The sequence below is a fragment of the Martes martes genome (assembly GCF_963455335.1).
Source record: "Martes martes genome assembly, chromosome: 8".
Lineage (NCBI taxonomy): Eukaryota > Metazoa > Chordata > Mammalia > Carnivora > Mustelidae > Martes > Martes martes.
Genome location: NC_137895.1, coordinates 31,416,486 through 31,441,640, shown reverse-complemented (window position 1 = coordinate 31,441,640; position 25,155 = coordinate 31,416,486). Strand labels below are relative to the sequence as shown.

The window sequence follows — 25,155 nt, the reverse complement described above, 5'->3', positions numbered from 1 at the left end:
GGATCATCTAGGAGATGGAAACAGTAGTGCTAATAATCAAAAACATATTTTCATTCATTCCAGACACATTTTCGTAATTATATTTCAAATGTACATGATGTTACGGGCATTCACACTTCAAATGAAATAATGAAAAGTATCTTTCATTAAGCCATTCATAATGACCACAATATAGTCAGCAAAACTGACAAACCCAGGGCAAGCACTACCCTTTCTAATTTACTAATGAATTAACCAACACAAGTTGAAAGGGAAGAAATACATTAAAGACAATTTGATTTAAAAACTTTCTCTTGTAGTTAAAATAAAAAAGGAACAATTTAATTATTTCACTAAAAATTGTATCAGACTTTATTCACTTGAATTGCTTTTCCAACCAGCACTAAATAAAAAGGCTCCTCTATTTATACATTACCACCTTAGCTGCATGTCATTCTACCTGTTAATCATATATTTCATGACATGTATGCGCACAAAATATGTCAGCATGCTTCTTATACAGATGAATGGAACAAACTGCTTTCATTCATAATATTTCATTTAATATCAAAATCCAATAAAAATATATCTCAATGATAATATTCTAAGAACACTCAAAGGAATATATGAAGAAACATACTATCAATAGCTTTTGTTATTGAGATGCAAAATTTTTACTACCTGTAAGATATGTATTAAATATTCATTTTGAGAATTAATAATATTGGCACTAGATGGTGCTATCCCATCAGGTAAGTCCACTCCTTTAAAAACAACGTTTGATCCTTCTGATTGCCGTAAAAGAATGATCTCTTTTTCAAGATGATCTACCTGGAAACAAACAGTTCATAAATGAGAGTCACATCTCTCAAAACCAAAGCCAAATTTAAGAGCCGGTAACTTTTTCTTCCTACTGAGTATTTTCAAAAAGTAAATGTATGAATGCCCTACCAGACATCAATGAAACCGTACTTTAAATTTTATTTAGAAATACCTATGTATAGAATTAGAATTTTTGTATTCTTTTATATTATAAAAGGTACTTATTTCCCACTTATTTAGGAAAAATCCAAAAAAGAGTTTTCGTAATGTTGAATTAATTCAAGAAGCATTTTCTGTCTTTTAAAAAAAATTAAAAGTTCATATTAAGACTATGTTCATAATGCTTAGCATTTTCTATTACTTATTCATATTCTCACCTTTAAATTTGCTTTTGCCAACTGCTGAGAATAACTGATCGCCTCCTTCCGAGATTCCCTGAGCTCCTGCCTTAATTCTTCATTTCTTCCAGTAAGTTGGTCAACTTGGGCTTTCAAATGCAGATTAGCATCAAAGATTCCTTCTGCATTCTTTGATTCTATAGCCTAATATGTTTAGATTACATTGAAAAAGTGTGAAGCAAAATACTAAAATCATAATAAGAAAAAAACCTACCTTTTAAATAAAATTCACATTTAGGCATTTTACTCTTCACTGACAGGCATAATTACAAAATATGCCAAAACCATTTCTTATTTGTGAATCTAAATTCATAAAACTCTAGATTAACTTACATCAGTATTCCAAGCATAGTAATTACCTTGCTATAACATTTAACATTTAGCTAATTTTAGTAGACTGATGGACTAGAAAAACAACTGGAAGGCAATAGAGGATTAGGGTTCAAATCTTAACCAATCTCTTACTAGCTCAGCAAGTGACTTAAATTCTTTAAACCTTAGTTTCCTTATCTCTAAAGAAGAGGAAATAATGTCACATCTGCCCACTTTAGAAAGTTTTTCTGCAGTCAAAATGAGATAATTTATATGCAGATACTTTGAAACTATGCAGCACCCATATTTAAAGCATGATCAGAGGACTGACATAGTTACTACATTTAATTAAGTGAATTCTTCATTGCTTCCTCTCCACGCAGTTGAAGCATATATGACAAAAAGGCAAAGGATGGTAACAAAGTATTATCCAAAAGGGCTGGATAAGCAAAAATAGTATGTCAAATATTAAAATATTATCAAAAATGCTTCATTCATCCTAATTTGCCAACAATGGCATACATAAATATACATACAACCCAGTACACATCGACAGAGTACATACATACAAATATATTTGCATTTTAAAGAAATTATATATAACAAAACTGCTAACTGCAAAGTAAAGAAAGCTTCAGAAAACAAGGCAAAGACAAAGAAGGTTAGTGATCTAGTCAACTTGAGACAGAAGTTTTATGAAAGTTTTATGAAGTTTTATGAAAGACTGAGGCAGGGATCATATGGAATAATAAATTATACTAATTCAAAGGGGATACCAGGAAGACAGAAGTAAATAGAAGGAGGTACTGTGACAGACATCAAGGTAGCCTTGTCAGCTGTCTTGCTGAGAAAAAGCACCATGTTGTCTATGTGGCCTTTTCTTAAAATGAGATTAAAGGGTGATTAGAAGTACTGAAAAATAACCTGTGGCAACAGAAAGTGAAATGAAGTACATAATCAGGAAATATCTCAACTAAAGTGTCACTGATTCTGAAGATTTCTTACAGCAGGAATTGTTAGGTCATTTGCGAGTTACAGACAGGGCATATCAATCAGAAAAGAATGACAACCCAGGATAGAAGCAGATGAAATCTCTGGAAACAGTGGTCCTGGCAAGACCAGAAACTGTCAACTGAAACAGAAGAAGTTAGAATTTCCTGCTCTATCTGTTCTGTTTGTATTTGGTCACTAAGTAGAGTTTCCCTTGGAAAATAGTTTGAGTTAGAGACACTATCAATAGTGGGTAGCATCATAAATGAAAGATGTTCACAGAAAAAGCATAAAGAATCATTTTAGACACTCAAAATAGCAGAGGCAAAGTCACCAACAGGAGAAGGAACATAAAAATGAGTAACTTATAAAGAGAATTAAATGGTTCTCACAAACTTTGTCAAAATGATCTTCTTGCCTCGGAAGTTTTGAACATACCAGTATCACTCTTCCTCTCTGCTACAATACAGTGCTGCTAAGAACAAGTGTTCAACTACTGACTAATTCACCATAAAAAAAGCAATTCAACAAATAACATTTTCTTGGGAAGCACAAGTTTGGGAAGCAATAATATATGCTAAGTATGTTTAGATTATGTATACAATATATTTAAATATTAATAATTTAAAATGTGTATTTTATTCAAGTTTATGTAACACTCAATACTGTAGAATGCTCAAATCTCTATATAGTAGATATAAATAGACTATTATTTGATGGCTAATATTTTTCCTGTAGCAATGCTTAAGCATTCCTTAAGCAGTGCTTAAGGAATTTACAATATTCCTACTACATCCTATTACACTTCTAGGTTTCTGGCATAAGGTCCTACCAGACTACTTCCCACACTTAACAAGGTTCTAGAAAATAAACAAAAGCAAGTAGATTTTGGAGAGGACTTAAAACTTGGAAGACAGAACCACTGACGAGTGCATTTTGCATGTGGGGGGAGGGTGGTGCTATGGGGAAGGGACAGGCTACAGTTGCAGTGACCTGTCATCTTTCTGGCCAAGAAAACCAGAGACAGAGCCCAAAGTCTGGAAAGTAAGACAAGAATTCCAGAAAGAAAATAACCAGCAAAAAGGAACTCCAAATTCTGTTAAAAACTCTGCCAGGCTGACCTTTCAAATGGAAGAATTGAGACATTAGAGGAAAGTATCAGTGATCTTAAAAAAGATAAATAACAATTATCCAATCAGAAGGAGAAAATATAAAAAAAATTAGGGGGGAAATGAAAAAAGCCTCAAAAACCTGTGGACACTATCAAAAGTTCTAACATGTGTCACTGGAGTCCCAGAGACATTGGGACAAAAAAAAATAACTGAAGAACTAAAAAGAGGAAACTTTTCAATTGTAGTGAATAGCACAAGTAAACAGACTGAAGAAACTCAGCAAACCCCAAACAACATACACACATACAAATATATGCATGCACACACATACCTACACACACACCAATGCACATTATAGTGAAACCGGTGAAAACCAAGTAACAGAGGAAGTTCTGAAAGCCTGAGAAATCGACATGTAACAAACAGGGGAACAGTGAACAGTGACTCAAATGACTATAAATGTCTCACCAGAAAGAATGAAAGCCAGAGAACAGCTGAACAACATCTTTAAAGCAGGAAACAACAAAATAAAACCTATGTGGAAAAAACTTACATTAACTAGTCTTTCAAGACTAGGGATGATTAGAGATGTTTCTCCTCCTTTAACATCAGGATCTTTTTGCATTTCCTTAATAGCTTGCAATATTTCTTTCATACCTTCTTCCAGCTGCTTATTTTCTTCAGCTAATTCTTTTACTAAAATGACATAATTTTCTCATTCAATGAGTACCTTCTTCACAACTTACACTACTCTATACAAATAACAAATATATCACATATAGAAAAAATACCCATTTGGAAATGCCAAAGTAAATAAATGTACAAAAAAATCACCTATAAATCCAATGTGTGAATAGTTGAATTAAATGATACACCTATTTAAATCATGTGCATATATATGTTTCATTGTTGAAAGAAATCATAAACATACTTTGTCTTCATTTCATTAAACATCTTTTAAATTCATTTTTTAACTCCAAGTTCATTAAACAAAAAAGAAAAACTGACTCATTTATCACCACAAAAATTTCCCATTATAACTTTGACAATGAATATAGCAAGGCAAACCAAATACATGAATGAGAGACACTGAAGCTTATGTATTATGGAGGTAATTAAAGTTAAAACAGACTAGACAACAAGAATGTTTTAAAGTCCTTTTAGATCCATAATTTTCAATATAGGATAAATAAGTACAGAAAAATAAGAAACAATAACTTACATTTATTCTGAAATTTGGTTATTATTGTTCTACCTCTTTCTAAATCTCTTTCCTTTTCAATTAGTTCTCTTGAAAGAAATTCATTCTGTATAGAACACAAAGAATAAAATTGATTTTTTTAAACAAAACATCACTATAGTTTTCAAGTTAAAAAATTTTGACTAATTGAGGTATAACACACTAGAGACAAGCTATTACAGTAGTAATAACAATAAAACCCAAAAGGTAAAACAGCTGGTGGTCTTGCTCCCACTTTCTTCCTTTACCCACTCCCACAGTAAAAGGCAAAGAAATATAATGAAAGTTTTTGTCTTTAGTACCACAATCATCTCTTTTAATAGTCTGCCCCTATACTACCTGTTCTGCCTGGGTTCTATGACGTTCAAGCTCTATTTCTGCACTTCTATTCTGTGCTTCCTTGACCAATAAATCCTGTGCTATGACTTCATTCTAAAGGAATAATTAATAAATTAGGCAAGTCAATGATTTCACGTCAAACTCACTGCATTTTTAAATTTTTTAAAAATGTGTATAAATTTGTGTTATGTGCAAGCATAAAAAAAATCTTATTACAATTATTACTTAGAGAACTTTGTTAGGAAGTCATTAAAAAAAAGAGTTAATAAAAAAGGTGATCTCAGTAACAGAATCTGGAGGAAAGCTCACCTGAGATCTAAGAAATACTAGTTCTCTCCGTAGCTGTTCTATAAGATTTTCAAGTGGATCTACCTGAGATGATTTTGATTGTGTAGTAATAGGCACATGATCCGGAAGATTAACATCAAGTTTACTTTTCAAAATCTCTGTCTGCAAAGGCACTTCACTCTTTCTTAGGTCTTCTTTCAAACTGGTATCAGCATATTTTATCTGGTTATGAACCTGTTCATCTTCTGATGTTGCTACTTGTGATTCATCCATGTCAGCTCTATTATCACGAATTTGTTCACAAAATATTGCAGATTTCTGCCTAAGTGATAACTTCTGGATTAAGTCTGAAGCTGTTGATAAGGCCTGTAAAGATGAACTGCTTTTCTGTGTGAAACTAGTCTTCTCAAGTGCCTGACAGCTTCTTGACACTTTCTTCAAAGAGTAGTCAGAAAGAGAGTGTAAGTAGTCATCTATTTCTTCATGGCTCTCCCTATTAAAGCTATTGACTAATGATTCTAGATTTCTTAAAGATTGTAGACATGGTGCTTTAAAAATCTCCTTTATTGTAATAGTTTCTGGAGGTGAATTATTATCTTTTACTTGTACAGATGAAGAAGGTTTAGTTAGAGAGACAAAAGGATCCACTTCACTTTCTACACTATGTTGAAATTCAGATAACATTCTTGATAATGATCCTATGGTGACATTCTCCTCTGGTTCATTCTGATATAACTGTGGAAAACCAAACGATGGTCTCCTATGCAGCAGCTCTATTTTATCTGAACTCCTAATCTGTATTTAGAGTAAATAAAGTCTCATTAATCAATCTTTGGATCAACAGGTTATTTAAACTTTAAAAAAGAAGTTATTTAACAACTATAAAAAGAAGCAATGTCCAAAATCAGGTAACTGGGGAAGAAATGAAAGCACTAATAGTAACATTTTTCTTCTATTCTCTTTGCCATAACAATACTGTTTACCTTTGATTGAGCTTCACTCATATTTTTGAGGCTTGCAAAATCGAATTTCCTTTCTCCTATTCTATTTTCTTGAGAAAAGTTTTCACTTAGGTTCAGGTCCTCAACAGTTAATCCTACATATAAAAGAATTAACAAATTAGAAATATAAAATAACTCTCTTATTATTCTAATTCTTAGAAAGTAAAATCATATATAAATATAAAATTCATATATTTGTCAAAGAGAGAAAGTGAGTGAGCACACAGCAGGGGGAGCAGCAGGCAGAGGGAGAAGCAGACTCCCTGATGAGCAAGGAGCCCAATGCCGGACTCAATCCCAGGACCCGGGGATCATGACCCGAGCTGAAGGCAGACACCCAACCGACTGTGCCACCCAAGCATCCCAGTAAAATCTAGTTTTAACTCAAACAAAAGGTAGAATATTTTCAAAATCCTTGATCCACATGTAGCCTATACAACTTCCTGATTTAGCTCACTTTCAATATTAATAATATGAGAAACTAACATGACTTTTATCTTCTCTTTAATTCTTTACACATTCTATACTTTAACATAGTAAGTACTGAAGTAGTTTAGAGATATATAAAATAGATAAGAATCATGAATGAGTAAACTGGTTAATACATTAATAATTTAGGAAGTTTTGCCATCCTAGAAATTTTTTGATATATTATAGAAACAGTGATGATTAAAAAAAAATCAAAATAAACAAACCAAAAACAGAACAAAGCAATGAACAAAAAGCTCTTCATTATTGAAATACTTGTGGACTTGGGTGAAGTTAAAAAAATTCCTTCTCTATGGTCTTCTTAGAAAAAGGCACTACAATTGCTATTACAAAACTTAACCAACTATTTGCTTGGTATCAAATAAGATAAACAAAAATGTTAATTTTTATTCAATAAAACATTGCTTTCAATTAATAAAGAATAATGTACAAAGAAAGTTTTCAATATACTGCTCTTAAGGAAGATATTAACAGCAACATATACCAACATAGAAATTACTAAATATCATCATCATTGATCATAGCATATTGGGATTGTGTGGGAATTAAAAGACTATACTGTAAAGTTTTCAAAAGTCGATGATTCTGAAGTTTTGTTCAATTATTCCATTGTGTTTTTTCTGTTTTTGCCTGTTTCAGATTTAGGACAGAAATCAATGATAATTAAATACTCTTCATCAGGCCATTATTTCATTTACTAAACTTGCAGCAGAACCATTATAATATATATGATACAAAAAATTTCAGCTTCAAACAATTCATTTTCCAATGATTCTTTTAAGGATTTGGAATAACTGCATATACCTGAAGCTGCAGCTCTTTTTCCTCTTTCTTGAGCCATCTGGCGAATTTTTTTTTTCAGATCCAGTCGTTCTTCCTCTAGACTTTCAATCTATAAAGTACACATTATTAGTATTTCTTTTGGTTCAACCAGAAAATAACTAATTGACTATCACACTTGCCTCTTTCAAAAGAATCTGGTTTTCAGCTCTGTACTGCTGCTGTTTTAAGCTTTTGCTATTTCTAAATTCAGTTAAATCAATCATTGTCTTCGGTTCAAGGCCTAAAATAAAAAGCAATATAATTAAAAACTTATCAACATTCAAATGAGCTATAAAAATTCATATAGCAATTGATTATCATCAACCAAATGGTTACAATTTTATTCAGCCAGCATCACTCAAGAATGAGGTACTTTTTGTGCAAGAATTTCTAGATATTTGAACTATAACCTTGTAAGTCACCATAATTTTATCACAATTATTAATAGAAATCTTGACAAAATATATCAGGATCTGTCTTCTTCTCCATGTTAGATTGTCATGAAAGTACTAGAATATATTAATTCAAAACAGAAGTTGTGGAATAAAAGACCTGCACTCAATTCCCACTTTCAATTATTAACGAAGTTGTAGGGATACTGCATTTCTTTTTCTTTCTTTCTTTGGCTTGTTGTCAAGGTGTTAAAAAATTACCCCATATAAGGTACTTAGTCCAATGCCTGGGACATAGTAGTCATTATTAATATCAGTATCAACTATATTACATGAGTCTGATATCCCCACTGTTCCTGTCTCCTAACTTACTATTACTAAGTAGATATTAAGGAAGTATAAGACAAGATCTAGAGGCTTTAAAATACAAAAGGGACATCTGGGTAGCTCCGTCAGTTAAGCACCTGCTTTCAGTTCAAGTCATGATCTCAGGGTCAAGGGATTGAGCCCATGTTGAACTCGTGGTTCTGCAGGGAGACTGCTTCTCCCTCTGTCCCTCCCACTGCTGGTGTGTGTCCTCTTTCTCTCTCTTTCTCTCAAATAAAATCTTTTAAAATAAAATAAAATATAGGAAATCTGGTGTGTGAGAGCTACCTAATTGGCTCAGTCAGCTTCAGCAACTTCCAGTTTGAAGTCAGCTGTGATCCAGTAGGTCAAGTTGATCAGAAGGCTAACTTGGGGTACTGGCATGATTCTGCATCCTACTTAGATATGTTTTCATAAATAAATCATCCTCATAAAAATTTTATTTTTCCTTCCTATAGAGCACAGTTTTTACAAATGATCACTTAACTCTAAGAAAGCATTAACTGGTATTTACCAAGTATAATGAAATCAATATTCAGATTTTTATTTTCACTTCAAAGTAGCAACTTAGATTGGACTGTGTAACCATCCCTCAGAACTACATACTGCTTAAAATATAACCTATAAGAAATTATACTAGTTACCAAGCATGGTTAGATAAAGCCTTAAGAAAAACATGTACTGGCAATAGGCCTCTGGCAAAGAGGACAATACGTCCTTGAAGCCCAGCAGCTGGGGATGCCTGGCTTGCTCAGGGCAAACGCCGCCTGCTTCACTTTTCCGTTATCTCCCCTTCCCTGGAGCATCAGCAGTTAGTCAGACAATCCTTTCTTTTGGGCTTAGCTCCTACAGGTCATATACTACATAACCAGCCATATTTTGCCTTTCTTCTTACGTATTTACAAGACTCATGGTCAATGTGCAATCTACTCCAGCTTTGTTGGTTGATACCCACTTTCTAATAAATAGGAGAATGAGGAGTTGTTCGGGGCGACAGTCTTTTCTACTCTCGTCCCCTGCTACCATTCTCTTGCAGCTGCCTTGTTTGTGCCTCATTCTTCTCTCGTGCACCGTCAGGAGGCAGCAGGATTGTCATAATTTAATATGCAAATGAATAACACTAAATGAACTATTTATTGACATCAATAAACTCTCAAGATATATTTACTAATTACTTCTTAGAATCAATAGTAACCTTAAAATACTCAAAGTTAAATTTAAGCAGCATAAATCATAAAAGTACTTAACCAGTACTTCTAAATGTCCTCAGGAATTCATCTGAATCAGAGTATTTTGCAAACCAAATGGGTCATACAGATCCTAACTTTATTGACAAAAAGGAAGGGGGGGAAGTTAACTTCTAATATGTGGTATTAGTTTAGTAGACTTTCAGTTTTTAAACAAGGAATTGTTTTTAAGCAGTTTTTAAACAAGCAATTACTTGAAAAGATACCAGACTGAATAAAGCAGTGCTCTAGGCCCGCCCACCCACCATCCCAAACCCATTAAATCCCTAGTCCCACTTCAATCAGAGCAGCTCCAATTTCATTTTAAATATGTTTACAGAAGGGTTTATTTGGGGGGAAAAAAGTACACTCAACTATTTAAAAATAACAGTACATAAACAAAAAGAAAAATAAAAAATAACTTGACAATTAGGATTGATCAAACTATGGATCTTAAAAGATGACTTACCCACACGCTCCCTAAGAGCCTCATTTTCATCAAGGAAATCATTGATCTTCAACTCAAGTTTATTGATTTCCTTTGTCAATACTTCAATCTCTCGATCTCTTATTTTAATTTGGTTTTTACAATTCTTTATTTCAATCACAGCATCTTCTAAACCATATATTCCCTGAAAAACATCCAATCTAAGTATAATGTAGTTTATTTGAATAAATTATCAGATTAATTTTCTTATTAAGTCTGAAGGGAAGTACACATATATGTAAGATTTGTGTCATGAAACTGTGCTTTTTATTGTGCTTTTAAAAAACAAATCCAGTAATATGATGGAAAATGGGACAGCTGGAACTTCCCAGTATAGCATCCTAATGACAAAGTGACTCAGAGAATGACATATAAAACATTTAACAAGGGGCGCCTGGGTGGCTCAGTGGGTTAAGCATCTGACTCTTGGTTTCAGCTCTGGTATAATCTGAAGGTTCTGAGATCAAGCCCAAAGTGAGTTCCACACCGGGCGTGGAGTCTGCTTAAGATTCTCTCTCTCCCTCTTCCCCACCACCACCCTGCTCATTCTTTCTCTCTCTCTCTCTCTCTCTCTCTTTCTCAAAATAAATAAAGAGATAAACAGATAAATAAATAAATATAAAATTAGTGAATGCTGACTGTGTATAAGACCATGCTAGATAATTCTGGGGTTATGAAGATAAATCAAATGTTCATGCCATCTCCAGGGAGCTTCTTACCCACCCCCCAATAAACAAACTAAAAACACTTAACAAAATATAGGAAAGGAATAATAAGAGTGAATCAGTAATAGCATTAGAATATACAAGTCATTAGTTGCCTTAGTGGTAATGAGATTTAAAAATACAAAAAGTACAAAGTACGTACTGTGCGTTGGCACAGTAGGCAGCAAAACTGTCCCTGAAATAGCTTCTGGCAAATAAACCAGTGGTGTCACATCTATAATGCTGGCACAATGACACCAATTACAAAGAAACTAAACTTGCTGTCTCAACAAAGCTGACGATCTGGGCAAAATGTTTTGATCAAATGGCCAGAAAACAATTCTCCGGCTGAAAAGCAAATGCTGCTCCGAAGTTTGAATAGGGTAGTACAAACCAACCAAGATAACCTTTATCATAAAACACTTCTGGAACGTTTTTGAAGGTAAACGGTAATGGCACAGAACAGTCTAACTGTGAGTGGCAAGAATAATCTAAGCTCCTTGACTGACAAGATAAAAATACATACCGATTCATAATCTTTTAATCGCTTTAGGGTCTCAACTAGTTCTTTATCCTTTTCCCTAGCATCAGCCTCAGCCAGTTCAGCTGTTCTCTCAGCCTCTTTAGTTTTCTCTTCTAACATCTGAACCTTAGACTGAATTTTCATATAATGAGTCTGCTGGGAAAGAGTTGAAGCACCTACAGAGCAAAACAAAAACAAAAGCACATGAATTAATTGAATTGATTACTTATTCCTTTAAATCCCTGATTCCAATACGAGAAGCAGGAAAAGTGGTATGTCACTTAAAAAGTCTCTTTATTATTATTTTTTTATATTTGAAAAATAAAATTTGTTTTCATCTTATTGACAGGACAAGCTTAAAAAGTTCAATAAAATCTTGGCTGAACGGCTACAGATTATATAAGATTGCAAAACACGATGCTTTACAAAGAATGATCATTGTGGCAAAAAACACTAGCTATCTGTTCCCACTGTTCAAACTTTGTCCACTGTAACAGAAGAATGCAATTTTGGTTGGACACATGGCCACATGAAATAAAGACTAAATTTCCAGTCACCCCAGCAGCTAGGTGTGGTCATGTGACCAACGGGATACAAGCAGACAAGCCATGTATTTCAGGAAATGTTCTTAAAGGAGAGGAGTGACTCTTTTCTCTTTCCTCCTTCCTGCTAGATGGAATACGATATTAAGTCTGGAACTCAAACACGGAGAACAGGAGCTGGATACCACATGTTGAGATAGGCAGGGCAGCAAGATACAGGATGACTGATATCCCATATTTGGGCAGGTTATCACACCAACCCCAAACTAGTCACCTAAACTTTATTTATATCATGGAAAAATACATTTCTATCCTGTCTAAACTGCTGCTATATTTAATTTTTTTTGTTGCTTGCAGCTAAACTTAGTCTTAATAGCTAAAAAATCTCTACTTATATTTTCTTACCAAACTGTTGCTAGACCAAAATAAAGCATTCCCATTATCAACACAAATCCTTCTTAACCACCAAAAGTGTTCAGTGATTTATAGAGCATGTACTTATGTATAGGCATTGGGCTAGTGTGGGAAAGCATGCACATTTATAAGAAATGGGCCCTGTTTTCTGGAGTGAAAAGCCTAGATGGAGAATGTGAGAGGCTGAGGTGTCCCCAGTGTCCCCCTACTCTCATTTCTTCCATGTGGCCCACCACAGTATATTTACCTACCTATCCTTTAGTGTGAGCCATTTGTCTCTTCCTGCCTCCTCCATCTTGCTGTTTGGGATGTAAATGTGAGGGTAAAGCTCCACTTTGGACGAGACAGATGAGGGAAACACCCTGGATTGCCTAATTCTACACCATCACACAGGGGAGACAAATAAACTTTTTTTTTTTTAATTTTAAGAAATTGAGAAAAATAAGCTTCTCTCTTGATTTTGCCATCATTTTTCAGATCTCTAGTTCTGATAGCTACATCTAATCCTAACCATTAGCTGTCATATTTACAAGTTAATTTCAAGTATAGAGTATTTTCTAGTAGCCATACCTTCTGTGGACTTTAGGGATCTATGATTAGGGACTGACTGAAATGTCATTAGCAAGACCTCTTTCTCATCTGATAGAAGAGATCAACGGCCACTTTTTCTCCTGGTGGCTGGAATATGCAAAACCCACGGTATCGGTCACCCTTTTAAATAGTTTAAACTATGTCAAAGTATAATTCTAATAAATACATAATACACACTTATAGAAATAAGTATAACAAGTGGGCCTTGTTAGCTCAGCAATCATATTAACATTTTTCTAGTCTGTTCACTCTTTTCAGATGACGATTTTATAACTTTCTCTTTTCTTCTTCTCTCTACTCACACTTCTAACACATCTTCCCCTATCCTTTCAGTTAAGAACCTTACTTTCTTGTTTCCTGAGCAAAGAGAAGCAATCAGTACAGAAGCTCCACCTGCTCTCACCATCAGGTCATCTCCAGTCACCTGCATCTGTATCTACGCACTCCACCTCCCTTCCTGTCACTACGGATGAATTCTTTGTGTTCCTAAGGCCCACTACCCCACTGGAACACTAGTTGCCATCCCAAGGCCTTCTCGAGGATATCGCTCAAGCAGTTTTCTCTCTCTCTCCTGCTTCATCGGTGTGTCAATTTTCTTCTTTAATGGATCTTTCTTTTCACCTAGAAGTATGATTATCTCTTCCATTTTAAGGAGAGAAATACTTTTTCTCATGCCCCTTTCCCTTCAAGTCACTACCCCATTTTTCTTCTTCCCTTCATACAGTCCTTCTTGAAGAAGTCTCTAGACTGTTCTATGTCATCACTATCCATTTTCTCTTAAACCAGAAGTGACCAATGCTAAATCCACTGGTTAATTTTCAATGCTCATCTTGATTTATCAGCAGCACTGAATACAGCTTTGAACATGATTGCTTATTCTCTTCCTTGATGACATTCCTCATGTGGTTTTTCATGACTCCACACATTCCTGATTTTCCTCCCATCTAGCCTCTTTTGGTTGCTCCTTTTCATCCCCTCAGCCTCTAAAGTAAAAGCATCCCTGGGCTCAATCTTTGCATTTTTCTTCTTAACATTTATTCCTTTGATGATCTCAGCCAGCTGCAGGACTTCAGCTACCATTTTTAAGCATATGGTTCCCATATGCCTAAATTTATATCTTGAGATATAAATCTTGAGATACATAAATAAATGTGCATACAAATACATAAATCTTGAGATACAAATCCTGAGACTAGACTGTTACCCTAAACCTCAGACTTCTATATAAACAAATGCCTGTTTAATACTTCCATTCAGATGTGTAATGAGCATCTCAAACTTAACATGTCCTGTTTAACTAAGTACCTGATCATTCCTAAACTTGCTGGAAACAGTCCTCCCCAGTGTTCAGAACAAAAGTTCTGATAACTCTCTCACACCCGACATCTGATCTGCTAGCAAATTGCATTTCCATCACCTTCAAAATACATCCTGAACGGACTGCAACAACCCTACTGCTACCCACACGCTCTAAGCTACCAGCACCTCTTCGGATTACTCCAACAGTCTCATAATAGGTTTGCCTGCTTCTGTCCCTGCTACTCCTGTGATCTACTGCAGACACAGTCTAAGTCAAATTATTTCACTCCTGTCTTCAGAGACTTTCTTTGGTGCTTCTTCTCACTTAAAATAAAAGCCAAAGTCCTTACAGTGAACTGTTAAGTCGCTATGTGACATGGCCCCTGGTTACCTCTCGGATCTATCTCATCACCTACTACTGCCCCACCTGCCCACTGTTCCAGCCACAAAGGCTTCTTTTTGTTCTTCAACACATTCGATATATTCCTACTTCAGTGCCTTTATACTTATTCCCACTGTTTAGGGACATCTGCTTGGCTTACTACCTCACTTCCTAAAAGTGTTCAGTATCTCCTCAATGAGGCTTTTGCTTCACTAAATTACAACCACATCTCCAACCACCACCACCATTATTTCACTTACACACACACACACACATTAGCTATTCTCTTTTGTGAGAGTTATGTTAAATATGTCATGAACTTGTCATGAATAGTTAACCTTAATGTGTCCTGCTATAACTACAGTATGTAGTGCTAAGGAAATATAAGACCACTGATGTTTTAGGGGCTTATGTTCAGATGTATTAGGCAAGGTAGTATGTCCCAGGGTAGGGAGAATAAGATGAGACATTAAATTGGGTACAGTTCATTCAAATGCTGACAAGTCAAATGACTTCTGAAAACTATCTACGATGCTGGCACATTGATCAAAATTTTATTCTATTCTTTGTTAACTATTTAAAAAGGGGATAAATAACTACACTCAATTATATCATCATTTTTCATTTCTTTCATATAACTAATATGGTAATAAAGGTTAATGTAATTTTCATTGCAGAAAAATTACAGAAAGTATTTCCATCACTAATAAATTTAAACACTAGTAATATATACAGTTAATAATATACAGTTAATATACATAAAGTCATTTTTAAATGATAAAATTCAAAAAGAAAAATCAATAATATATCTATTGACATAATTTAATAAAAATAAAATACTTAAAAATTGAATGCTACATAAAATAACTTTGTATGCTTATTTTTTTATTAACATAAAATGTACTATTTGTTTCAGGCCTGTGATTCATCGTCTTACACAATTCAAAGCACTCACCATAGCACATACCCTCCCCGAACCCCATCACCCAGCCATCCCTCCCATCCTCCTCCCCTACAGCAACCCTCAGTTTGTTTCCTGAGACCAAGAGTCTCTTAAGGTTTGTCTCCCTCTCTGGTTTCATTTTCCCCCTCCCTTCCCCTATGGTCCTCTGTCTTGTTTAACTTTGTATGCTTATTAAACATTGAATTACCTTTGTTTCGTTGAAGCTCGTTTTTCAAATCTTCAATAATGAAAGTATTTTTTTCCATTTCTTTTGTATATTGTTCTACTTGCTCAGTGAGCATCTTAATTTGACTATCTCGTTCTTGTACACCCTATAAAATATTTTTGAACATTACATATTATTTCTTCATGGATATTAACATACATTTTAAAAGTAAGGAAAGGATGCCTGGGTGGCTCAGTGGGTTAAAACATCTGGCTTCAGCTCAGGTCATGATCCCAGAGTCCTGGGATCAAGCCCCGCATCGGGCTCTCTGCTCAGCGGGGAGCCTGCTTCCTCCTCTCTCTGCCTGCCTCTCTGCCTACTTGTGATCTCTGTCTGTCAAATAAATAAAAATAAAATCTTAGAAAAAAAAGTAAGGAAAATAATAGGTCTTATGTTTATATATATAATATACATATGTTATATATATAATATATATTTTTGGGGTCAAAACTATGTCCTTTACTACTTTGTATACCTCAACTTCACAACGTTAGACACACTGATGTCACTCTAATACTTATAGATAGATATAAGAGCTAACTAACATCCTGGCAAAGGGAATTCCAGAACTCTCTAATATTTATGGCTTCTTCTGACTCCTTTCATGTTACCCTTCCTCATGACCCACCCATTTCTATCTTCTGCCCTGTAGTACTTCTTTCATAATACTGTCTCTTGCACTTGTTCTTATCCTCCAAATACTTCCCAAATTTCCTCCTTTCTTCCAGACTATGACTATAGAGCACAGATAATGGAAGTATAAAGGAAGTATATTCTACATGAGTATATCTGTACTAAAAATAAAATTTAATGTAATACAGTCAAATTATAACGACACTTTTAGCTTTTTTCACATTACACAGGACATTTCAGCACCAACATATAATATAATAAATGTCAACAACAGGGTATGAAGATATACTTAAGTTTCTAAAAGTTTTTAAGTTTCTTATTAAATAATTCCCAATCAAAACAATGTGTCTATTATCTAAATCAGCATAGAAAAATACACAAAATAATTCTATTCCTGACTCTAAACTTAATTCTAATTGTTTCTTGTGACTGGACTTCAAAACACTATTTATATACCCCATAGTGTAAGCCACTAGGTTAGACACATTGTCTACTTTAATAAACCAAATTTTGAAAGGTTTTACCTGTTGTAGAGCGATAACATTACTTTTATCAGCATCAAGTTGGGCATTTTTCAATTTCTCCCTCAGGTTATGCAACATTTGCTGATATTCAATAATTTCATCATCTTTAGAAGACAAAATTAACTAGATATAAACAACATAGGATCTGTTACATAAGAGGAAAATTAATAAATAATTTTTCACTTATGTCAAATACTCTAATATATACCATTAGCAAGAAAATACAGGAAATAAAATTCACATTGAAGTGAGTAAGTAGCAGCAACTATTTGCATAATCATTGTTCTTTTTGGGTGTACAATCTCAATTTCAAAGAAGAAATGATTTAAAAATATACAGTATAATTTTTGCTGTTTTCAAAATTTAATCTTTAAACAATCTCAAGCTTTCAAAACCCATTCCTAAATAAGAATTATAAATACCTTCGTGAAACTACCAGGAAGTTTTGTACAATTAATTTTTATGGAGAAAACCTTAAAATGTCACTGAATGAAGGTGTCTTGTGTTCTTTGCTAGAAGAACCAAATACCCAAAATCAACTTATAATTTATAAATTTACCACAGAGCCAATAAAGTAAGATTTTTAAGAACTATTTCTAAAATTCATATTGAAAAAACATGTTCAGGGGCACCTGGGTGGCTCAGTGGGTTAAAGCCTCTGCCTTCAGCTCAGGTCATGATCTCAGGGTCCTGGGATCGAGCCCCACATTGGGCTCTCTGCTCAGCAGGGAGCCTGCTTCCCCCCCTCTCTCTGCCTGCCTCTCTGCCTACTTGTGATCCCTCTCTCTCTGTCAAATAAATAAATAAAATCTTTAAAAAAAAAAAAAAGAAAAAACATGTTCATAAGTGTCTAAAAACTGAAAAATGAATGGTTTTTTCAAATATTTAAACATATAATATTTAAACATATAACTAAAACAAGGACACATGGTTAGAAAATAGATTGATCAATAAAGCAGAGTGTATAAAAATAAATTCCAATCTTGGGACGCCTGGGTGGCTCAGTTGGTTAAGCGGCTGCCTTCGGCTCAGGTCATGATCCCAGCGTCCTGGGATCGAGTCCCACATCCAGCTCCTTGCTCTGCGGGGAGCCTGCTTCGCCCTCTGCCTCTGCTTGCCACTCTGTCTGCCTGTGCTCTCTCTCTCTCTCTCTCTCTCCCTCTCTCTGACTAATAAATAAATAAAAATCTTTAAAAAAAATAAAAATTAAATTAAAAAATAAAAAAAATAAATTCCAATCTAACAAGCATATCAAATGTAATAAAAATGAAACTGTATTTCAGTAGGAAAAAGATAAAATGTTCAATAAATAATGTTTGGACAACAGACTAGGTCTGCTGAATCCGTACCTCACTCTCCATGCTAAAACTAATTACATATGCTTCAAAGATTTAAATGTAAAAGATGAAACTAGGAGGTACTAAAAGAAAATAGAGAAAACAACTTTATACTCAGAACACTAATTATGACACAAAGTTCAAAAGTCACACACACACAAAAAAAAAACTACATAATACAAAAAAAAAAAAAATACTTCATAGCAAAAAATACCATAGAGTCAAAGACAAGTGTCAAACTGGAGGTATGTATTTGGATATATATGACAACTTGTAGCAATTTAATCTACATCTTTGCAAAATAACAAATACATGAAGATATTCATTATAGTGTTGTTTCTAATAGCAAACATCAGTAACCTGTTAAATATCACACCATATGCTATCTATTAAATAAATATCTACAAAGAAAAATTACAAAGTCACTAAAAAAACAAAGCAATACTGTATATACTGATATAAATAATTCTTAAAAATATTAAGGGAAAATGAAGTACAGAAGAATACATATACTACCATCTCTCCCCCCAAAATTAAATAGGATGTAAGAACTTTTTTTTTTCCCAGGGGTCGGTAGACTCAATCAACAATCAAATTTGGCCTGCTGCTTGTTTTCGTCAAGTTACATTGCAAAACAGCCTTGCTCATTCATTTATGTATGGTGTATGTCTGCCTTCATGTTATATAACAGAGTTTAGTTACACCAGAGACCAGATGGTCTAAAATATTTACTCTCTGCACTTCTTATAGAAAGTGTACTGACCCCTACTGATCCGATAGTGCATCATTGTCACTGCTACTGCTTTTGCTTAAAATATAGGTTACCTGAACTTCCCAGATAAACAAATCCAAAGAGCCAACAAGATTTATGAGCTCTGTTAGAAACAATGACTACAGAAGTGATAGCTTTTAAAATTAGATTTATTCAGAATTGTTTTAGACTTTTTCCAAAATATACAGTCATCATAATCCTAGCTAGCTTCCGACACAGTAAGGTCAGAGAATTTGGTTAGGGTTGGAGAGCAGAGAGGAGCAAGAAAGGTGTACTGTGAAAAACTTCTCAGATGATTCTAAAGGTCCCTTTCCTTATTCCCATTCCCACTGAAAACCAATAGTTGTATTGGTCTGAAGGAAGGAGAGTTAGAAAAACTAAAATTGAACCAGGAACTATATATACACAATACATGGTAGCTATGAGTTATGTGAATATATTTTACTTAGAATTATTTATTTTAGATGACAAATAAGTTTTAGACTTATACTACAAATAGGCTAAAGGACTACACAGGAGAGAGTGCTTAGTGCTTTTCTAACTAGGACATTTAATGCACTTTAAAATTGCCTAATAAAAATGTCACTAACTACCATAAGGCCGTTAAAGAAAGATAAGACATTGAAATAAAAAATACAAATGAAAAACCCATTAGATCAACTGAAAAAAGCACCTTCCATTCTTCTACTTTTGCGTTGACAGCAGCCATGACTGGATCATCTTCTTCATTTTTTGCTTTCAGAAGATCTGTAAGCTCCTGCACCTAAAAGGCAACAATTATTTCAAGAATCGTTGCAAAATAGTGCAATATATGCATATTTACACATACATCACACATATGCGGCATACATACTCATACACATATGTATGTATACAGTACCAATGCATATTCATTACTGGAGCAATTCTGTATTTAGAGGTGATATTTAGTAGTTTCTGTATCATTACAGATGTATAACTGTCATTACTAGAGAATTATATTTTTGAGTATTATTCTATTTTTTACACTAGTTTAAAACCATGTAAAACATGAGCAATGTATTGGTTTTCTGATATTTATAGCGTATTTATTTTATAGTAAAAAACTTAATTTCAGGTCCACAGAACTTCTAGGCATTTTTAGTAAGAAAATCCCCGTATTTATTAGTTTTCCCAGACTGGTATCTACACATTAATTCAGGTATCAACTACAAGGTATGTGTAAGGGCATTAGAGAAACACATATGGACAAACATACCAGCATGGCAACAGGTTACAGTAAAAGGTATATTACAGCATAAGACAAAAACTCATATCCTAGAAAGTTAAAGTGCTTTTTAGTTTCACATAAATAGTAATGATACAATATGAAGTCTGCGTGAATGAGTTAATCTAACAGCAATTCTTACTTGAAGCCGGTAATGATCATTTTCTTTTTTTAATTGGTCCATTATGTTATCTGTTTGATGGATGACAGCTTTCATCCTATTATACTCATCAGTCATCTTTTCCATCTCCTGTACAGACTCTTCTAGATTTTTTCTCATTTCTTGATTCTGAACTTCAATTTTTTCATTAGCTTCTGTTAAAGTCTAGTGAAGTTAAAGACACTATGGTTAACCTAAGAAACTGTAATTTAAACTAAATTAAAATTAAACAGAGTCATAAGTGCCTACTGGAGAATAGAGAATTCTTTAGAGATCTGTAGTAGCGATTGCTCTTGGCCAATGAAATCAAATTAACTATCAACCAAATTGTATCTAAAAAGCTTAGTTCTTAATGCCCAAGACAGACATATGAAATGAATGAATTTGCAAGATATATTAACTTTAAAGATGCAATTTATTTCATGTTTCCAAATGCATAGTTGCAGATTTCTACTACAGACGTTAACTGTAGGGCCAGATACTAGGTTTACATTATAATAAAATTGAAGTTTTATAAGAATCATTGCCTTGAACCGACTTCTATTTTACCTGAATTTCATCCAGATACTGGACAAGTTCATAGTTTTTTTTAGACAATTGTGATCGGTAGTCACTGTCTTCTCCTCTTCTTGATAAAAGTGTTTCTTTTTGCGAATCTATTTGTTTCTGATAGTCAATAATATCCTGACGAAGTTGCTCATTCTGAAGGCAGACCAAATACAATACTCAATATCAAGAAACTATCCAGAGAAACAAAATTTCATCATCTAACTAGTTGATCTCAAAACATATCTTTTAATTCCCAAGGTCTCTCCACCCCTAAAGTCTCACCTTTTTCTTTAGACGTTTGTTCTCCAGAAAAGAACAGGAAAAAGATAATTAGAAATGAGAAAGGCAATCCATAATTAAAATTAAGAGTTAGAAATTAAAATAAAAAGAGAAATTTTAGAAGGAGATATTATTTTGGATAATCAATGAAAGCAAGAATATTAATTATCAACCAAAACAAAGACTATTTTGGTTATGTTAAAAAGATAAGAACTCCTATAAGGATAAACAATGTACAAACATTATTTGGCTCAAAAGAACCAAATAATAAAGAACTTATAAGATTTCATGAGAAACAAAACATTTAAAAGAATACTGGGTAAAATAAGAGAAGACAGAAATCCAGTTATTCAGCCAATTAGCAAAATAACAAAGAATGGCGTATGAAATAAAGCAAAATTTACCCACATAAAGTAAGAGATGAATGTAGTACTTAATGGCCTCAACTTTCAATTTATTTTCGATTTCCCTGAGGCAAATTCATATCACAAAATTAGGCAGCTTAAAAGCATGAGTTACTTAGAAGATTCCAGTTCTGGTTAGAGTATAAATTTATGAAAATTTTTAACAGGTAACTTTGTTGAACTACCACAACTACTAAAATTTTTTACCAACCTCTCTTCTTAATTTGCTGTTTTCATTTTCTGCTTCCTCATTTCGAAGAGCCAACTAAAACAGAAAAAAAAACAAGGTTCAGCAGTAATTCTATATAAAACTAGGTTTTCAGCTAATCAACTTACATTCTAAATTCTCTCCAATGAAGTAGAGAATGATTAACTACTAAGGATTTAGTTGATCATGTTGATCAAACATGAATAACAAACCAAAATATGTCAAATCTAAGGATTACAAAAAACAAAACAGGTTGAGTCTAAAAAATTAAAAACAAAAAACAAAAAACAAACTAAAACCAAAATGCTAACCAAAGGATACAGAAACAAAACAACAAACAAGTTATCCCCCACCCCCAAAACCTAATGAGTAATTTTCTGTCAAAGATCTTTAACATTTTGCAGTTCTTCTATATCAGAGCTAGAATACTCTTTGCTCTAGTGAGCATTTAAATTACTTAGAAATATAAGGCAGCACAACATAATGGTTAAAAAGAAGCAATCTGAAATCAAACTGGCCCAGGTTTATATTCTTTGTCCACCAGTTTCTGGTGGAGTATGAAAAAGTGATTTACCATCTCTTAAATCCAATTTTCCCATCTCATACGTTGATGTAAAAATTAAGTATGATGTACATGAAGTCCTTAGCACAACATTCAGTGCATGAAGTAACAAAAAATTATGGAGCGTTTTCTTCTCACATAAATGATTTGATTTTTTGGGGCGCCTGGGTGGCTCAGCGGGTTAAAGCCTCTGCCTTTGGCTCAGGTCATGATCCCAGGGTCCTGGGATCGAGCCCCACATCTGGCTCTCTGCTCAGCAGGGAGCCTGCTTCCTCCTTTCTCTGCCTGCCTCTCTGCCTACGTGTGATCTCTGTCTGTCAAATAAATAAATAAAATCTTTAAAAAAAAAAAAAAGATTTGATTTCTTTCTGACTCTTTTGTTTCTCAAAACAGGCAAATACTATACCTATCATCACATTTTTTTTCATCCATTGTCCAAACCCCATCCTTCTTATGGCCTTTCACTTTTCTCCCTTATTCAAGGAGAAAGTAAAATTCTCAGTGGCTTGCAATTAAAATATAGTTAAATGTCTATAATAAATAAGCAAATGCAGTATGTGATCCTTGATGGAACCTTGGATATTGGGCGGAGAGACTATGAAAGGCAATATTAGGTCAACAGAAAAAAAAATACAATTACAGACTAGATATGAGATAAGGGTATTGAATAAATATTAAATTTCCTGCATATGGTAGTTATATAGCAATTATGTTAGGGAATACTCCTCTTTTTCAGAGAGACATGCTTAAATATTTTAGTGTGCACTATCATGATATGTGCAGTTAACTCTCAAATGGCTCAGCAAAGAGAAGAAGAGAAATATGTGTGTACAAAGATACTGATAGAGAGAGAAAGTAAATGTGGCAAAGTTTTGACAACTGGTGCATCTATATGAAGAGCATATGAATATTTATTCCTTATCTTACAATATTTATGAAGGTTTGATAGTTTTCAAAATAAGAAGTTTAGAGAAAGTTTATTAATAAAATGCAAAATGCTATACAAATCTCAAGAGTTTACCTATTACTACTATCATCATCAACATGGTCACCTGAGAATTAAGAAATAGTCCCATTGTGTTTTGAATTGGAAAATTTTAACAAGACAAGAGATGTCAAGAACTTAACACTGAAACATTTAGCACTACTGATGCTCTTTTCCCTTAGTTTTTCAAACATCACATTCTTGATTTTTGTATTTTCTTGTGCTGTTCCTTGAAGTACTTCTTCCTATTTCTTTAGACATTTCTCAGAGACCTCCCTTACAGTCATTTCTATGGCTTCATAGCTATGTTCTCAATTCACAAATCTTCATCATCCACCCAGCGTCTTTCAAGAATTCCAAATCCAGTTATCCTTTTTCAATACGCCCACTGTGACCTCAAACTCTACATGTACAAAAGTGAAAACTGAAGTAATAATTACACACCTTCTAACTCCTCTTGTGTCTCTACTTAGTGAATGGCACTATCTCCTTATGCAGTGGCCCAATGCAGAAAACTCTCCATTCCTCCCTCTCCTCTGACAACCAGTCATTCACCACATCCAATTACACCTACATCTCTAAAGTGTTTATATCTTTTAATCCCTTGAGTCATGCCTTTAATTAGCCCATCATCAGCTCCTGCCTGAATTAGCACAAATGTCTCCTTACTCTTCTTAGTCCCCTTCAATCCATTCTCTGTAAAGCTGAATAAACTTCATAAGTATAGATCTGATCATGATATTCTTTATTCAAAATTTTCATTGGCTCCTTTTAGGAAAAACACCCAATGCCTCAGGAACCAACCTGTGCTTACCTCTCCAGAGGATCACAAATGTTTAAACAAGAAGGGCAGGATAGTACAGTGGTTTAGAGCATAAACTCACTTAAAAAATTTGGATTCAAATCCTGGTTTTATCACTTATTGTTTCTGTAACCATGGACAATTACTTATCTCTCCCGTGTCTCAGTTTCCTCATCTGTAGCGTGGGGAAATGTTACCTATTTCATATGATAAGTATGAAATGAGGAATAATGAATTAGTCCATACAAAATATCTGGCACATAGTAAGTATTCTACACTAGCTATTTTTACCTATTTTTCATCCAAATGAGTAACTGTAGTTCCCTGAACTCACCATGCCATCTCTTCCCTCTAGATCTTAGCAAATGCTTTGTCTTCAGCCCAGAATGCCCTATCTTTAACCACCATGAATGTATACGCCATCCCTTTGCCAGACCAACTCTTATTACAAGTCTTTGTTTATAAATTACTTCCTGAACCTCAAGACTGATTTAGGTATCCCTCCCCAGAATATCCTCTGTATTACATTTATTATTGACAATGAATATAAAAAAGCAGGGTATCATTCACCTCTGTATTCCTAGAACCTAACAGTTTCTGGCAAGCTATAAATTCTCAGTAAAGTGAATGACTGGTTAGGGGCAAAGAAGAAATTGCCAACAACTCATATTCCATCTTAAGGAGTCTAGGAACTGGAATAGTACATAGGCCATATATTCAAGTTTTCTGCATTTGTACCTATGAAGAAAGAGCAGTCTAAGAAGAATGGACAAGGTAGTTCTGATTAGCTAAGGTTACATGGTATGA

The 25,155-nt window shown here is 34.0% G+C and overlaps 1 protein-coding gene across 1 annotated transcript in view; it reads right to left on the bottom strand.

Annotated features, from left to right (window-relative positions):
- The window catches only part of CEP290 (centrosomal protein 290), a 97,944-nt gene that overhangs the window by 66,169 nt on the left and 6,620 nt on the right, over window positions 1-25,155 (bottom strand). The window contains exons 7-23 of the mRNA XM_080810438.1: window positions 22,003-22,056; window positions 21,109-21,261; window positions 20,542-20,724; window positions 19,827-19,916; window positions 17,045-17,167; window positions 15,870-15,993; window positions 11,494-11,666; window positions 10,246-10,408; window positions 7,933-8,033; window positions 7,775-7,862; window positions 6,464-6,576; window positions 5,502-6,275; window positions 5,193-5,285; window positions 4,836-4,920; window positions 4,167-4,309; window positions 1,179-1,343; window positions 661-810 (exon numbers count right to left, since the gene is read on the bottom strand). Coding sequence (XP_080666564.1) covers window positions 661-810; window positions 1,179-1,343; window positions 4,167-4,309; window positions 4,836-4,920; window positions 5,193-5,285; window positions 5,502-6,275; window positions 6,464-6,576; window positions 7,775-7,862; window positions 7,933-8,033; window positions 10,246-10,408; window positions 11,494-11,666; window positions 15,870-15,993; window positions 17,045-17,167; window positions 19,827-19,916; window positions 20,542-20,724; window positions 21,109-21,261; window positions 22,003-22,056 — 2,775 coding nt within the window. The remainder of the gene's footprint in view (window positions 1-660; window positions 811-1,178; window positions 1,344-4,166; window positions 4,310-4,835; window positions 4,921-5,192; window positions 5,286-5,501; window positions 6,276-6,463; window positions 6,577-7,774; window positions 7,863-7,932; window positions 8,034-10,245; window positions 10,409-11,493; window positions 11,667-15,869; window positions 15,994-17,044; window positions 17,168-19,826; window positions 19,917-20,541; window positions 20,725-21,108; window positions 21,262-22,002; window positions 22,057-25,155) is intronic.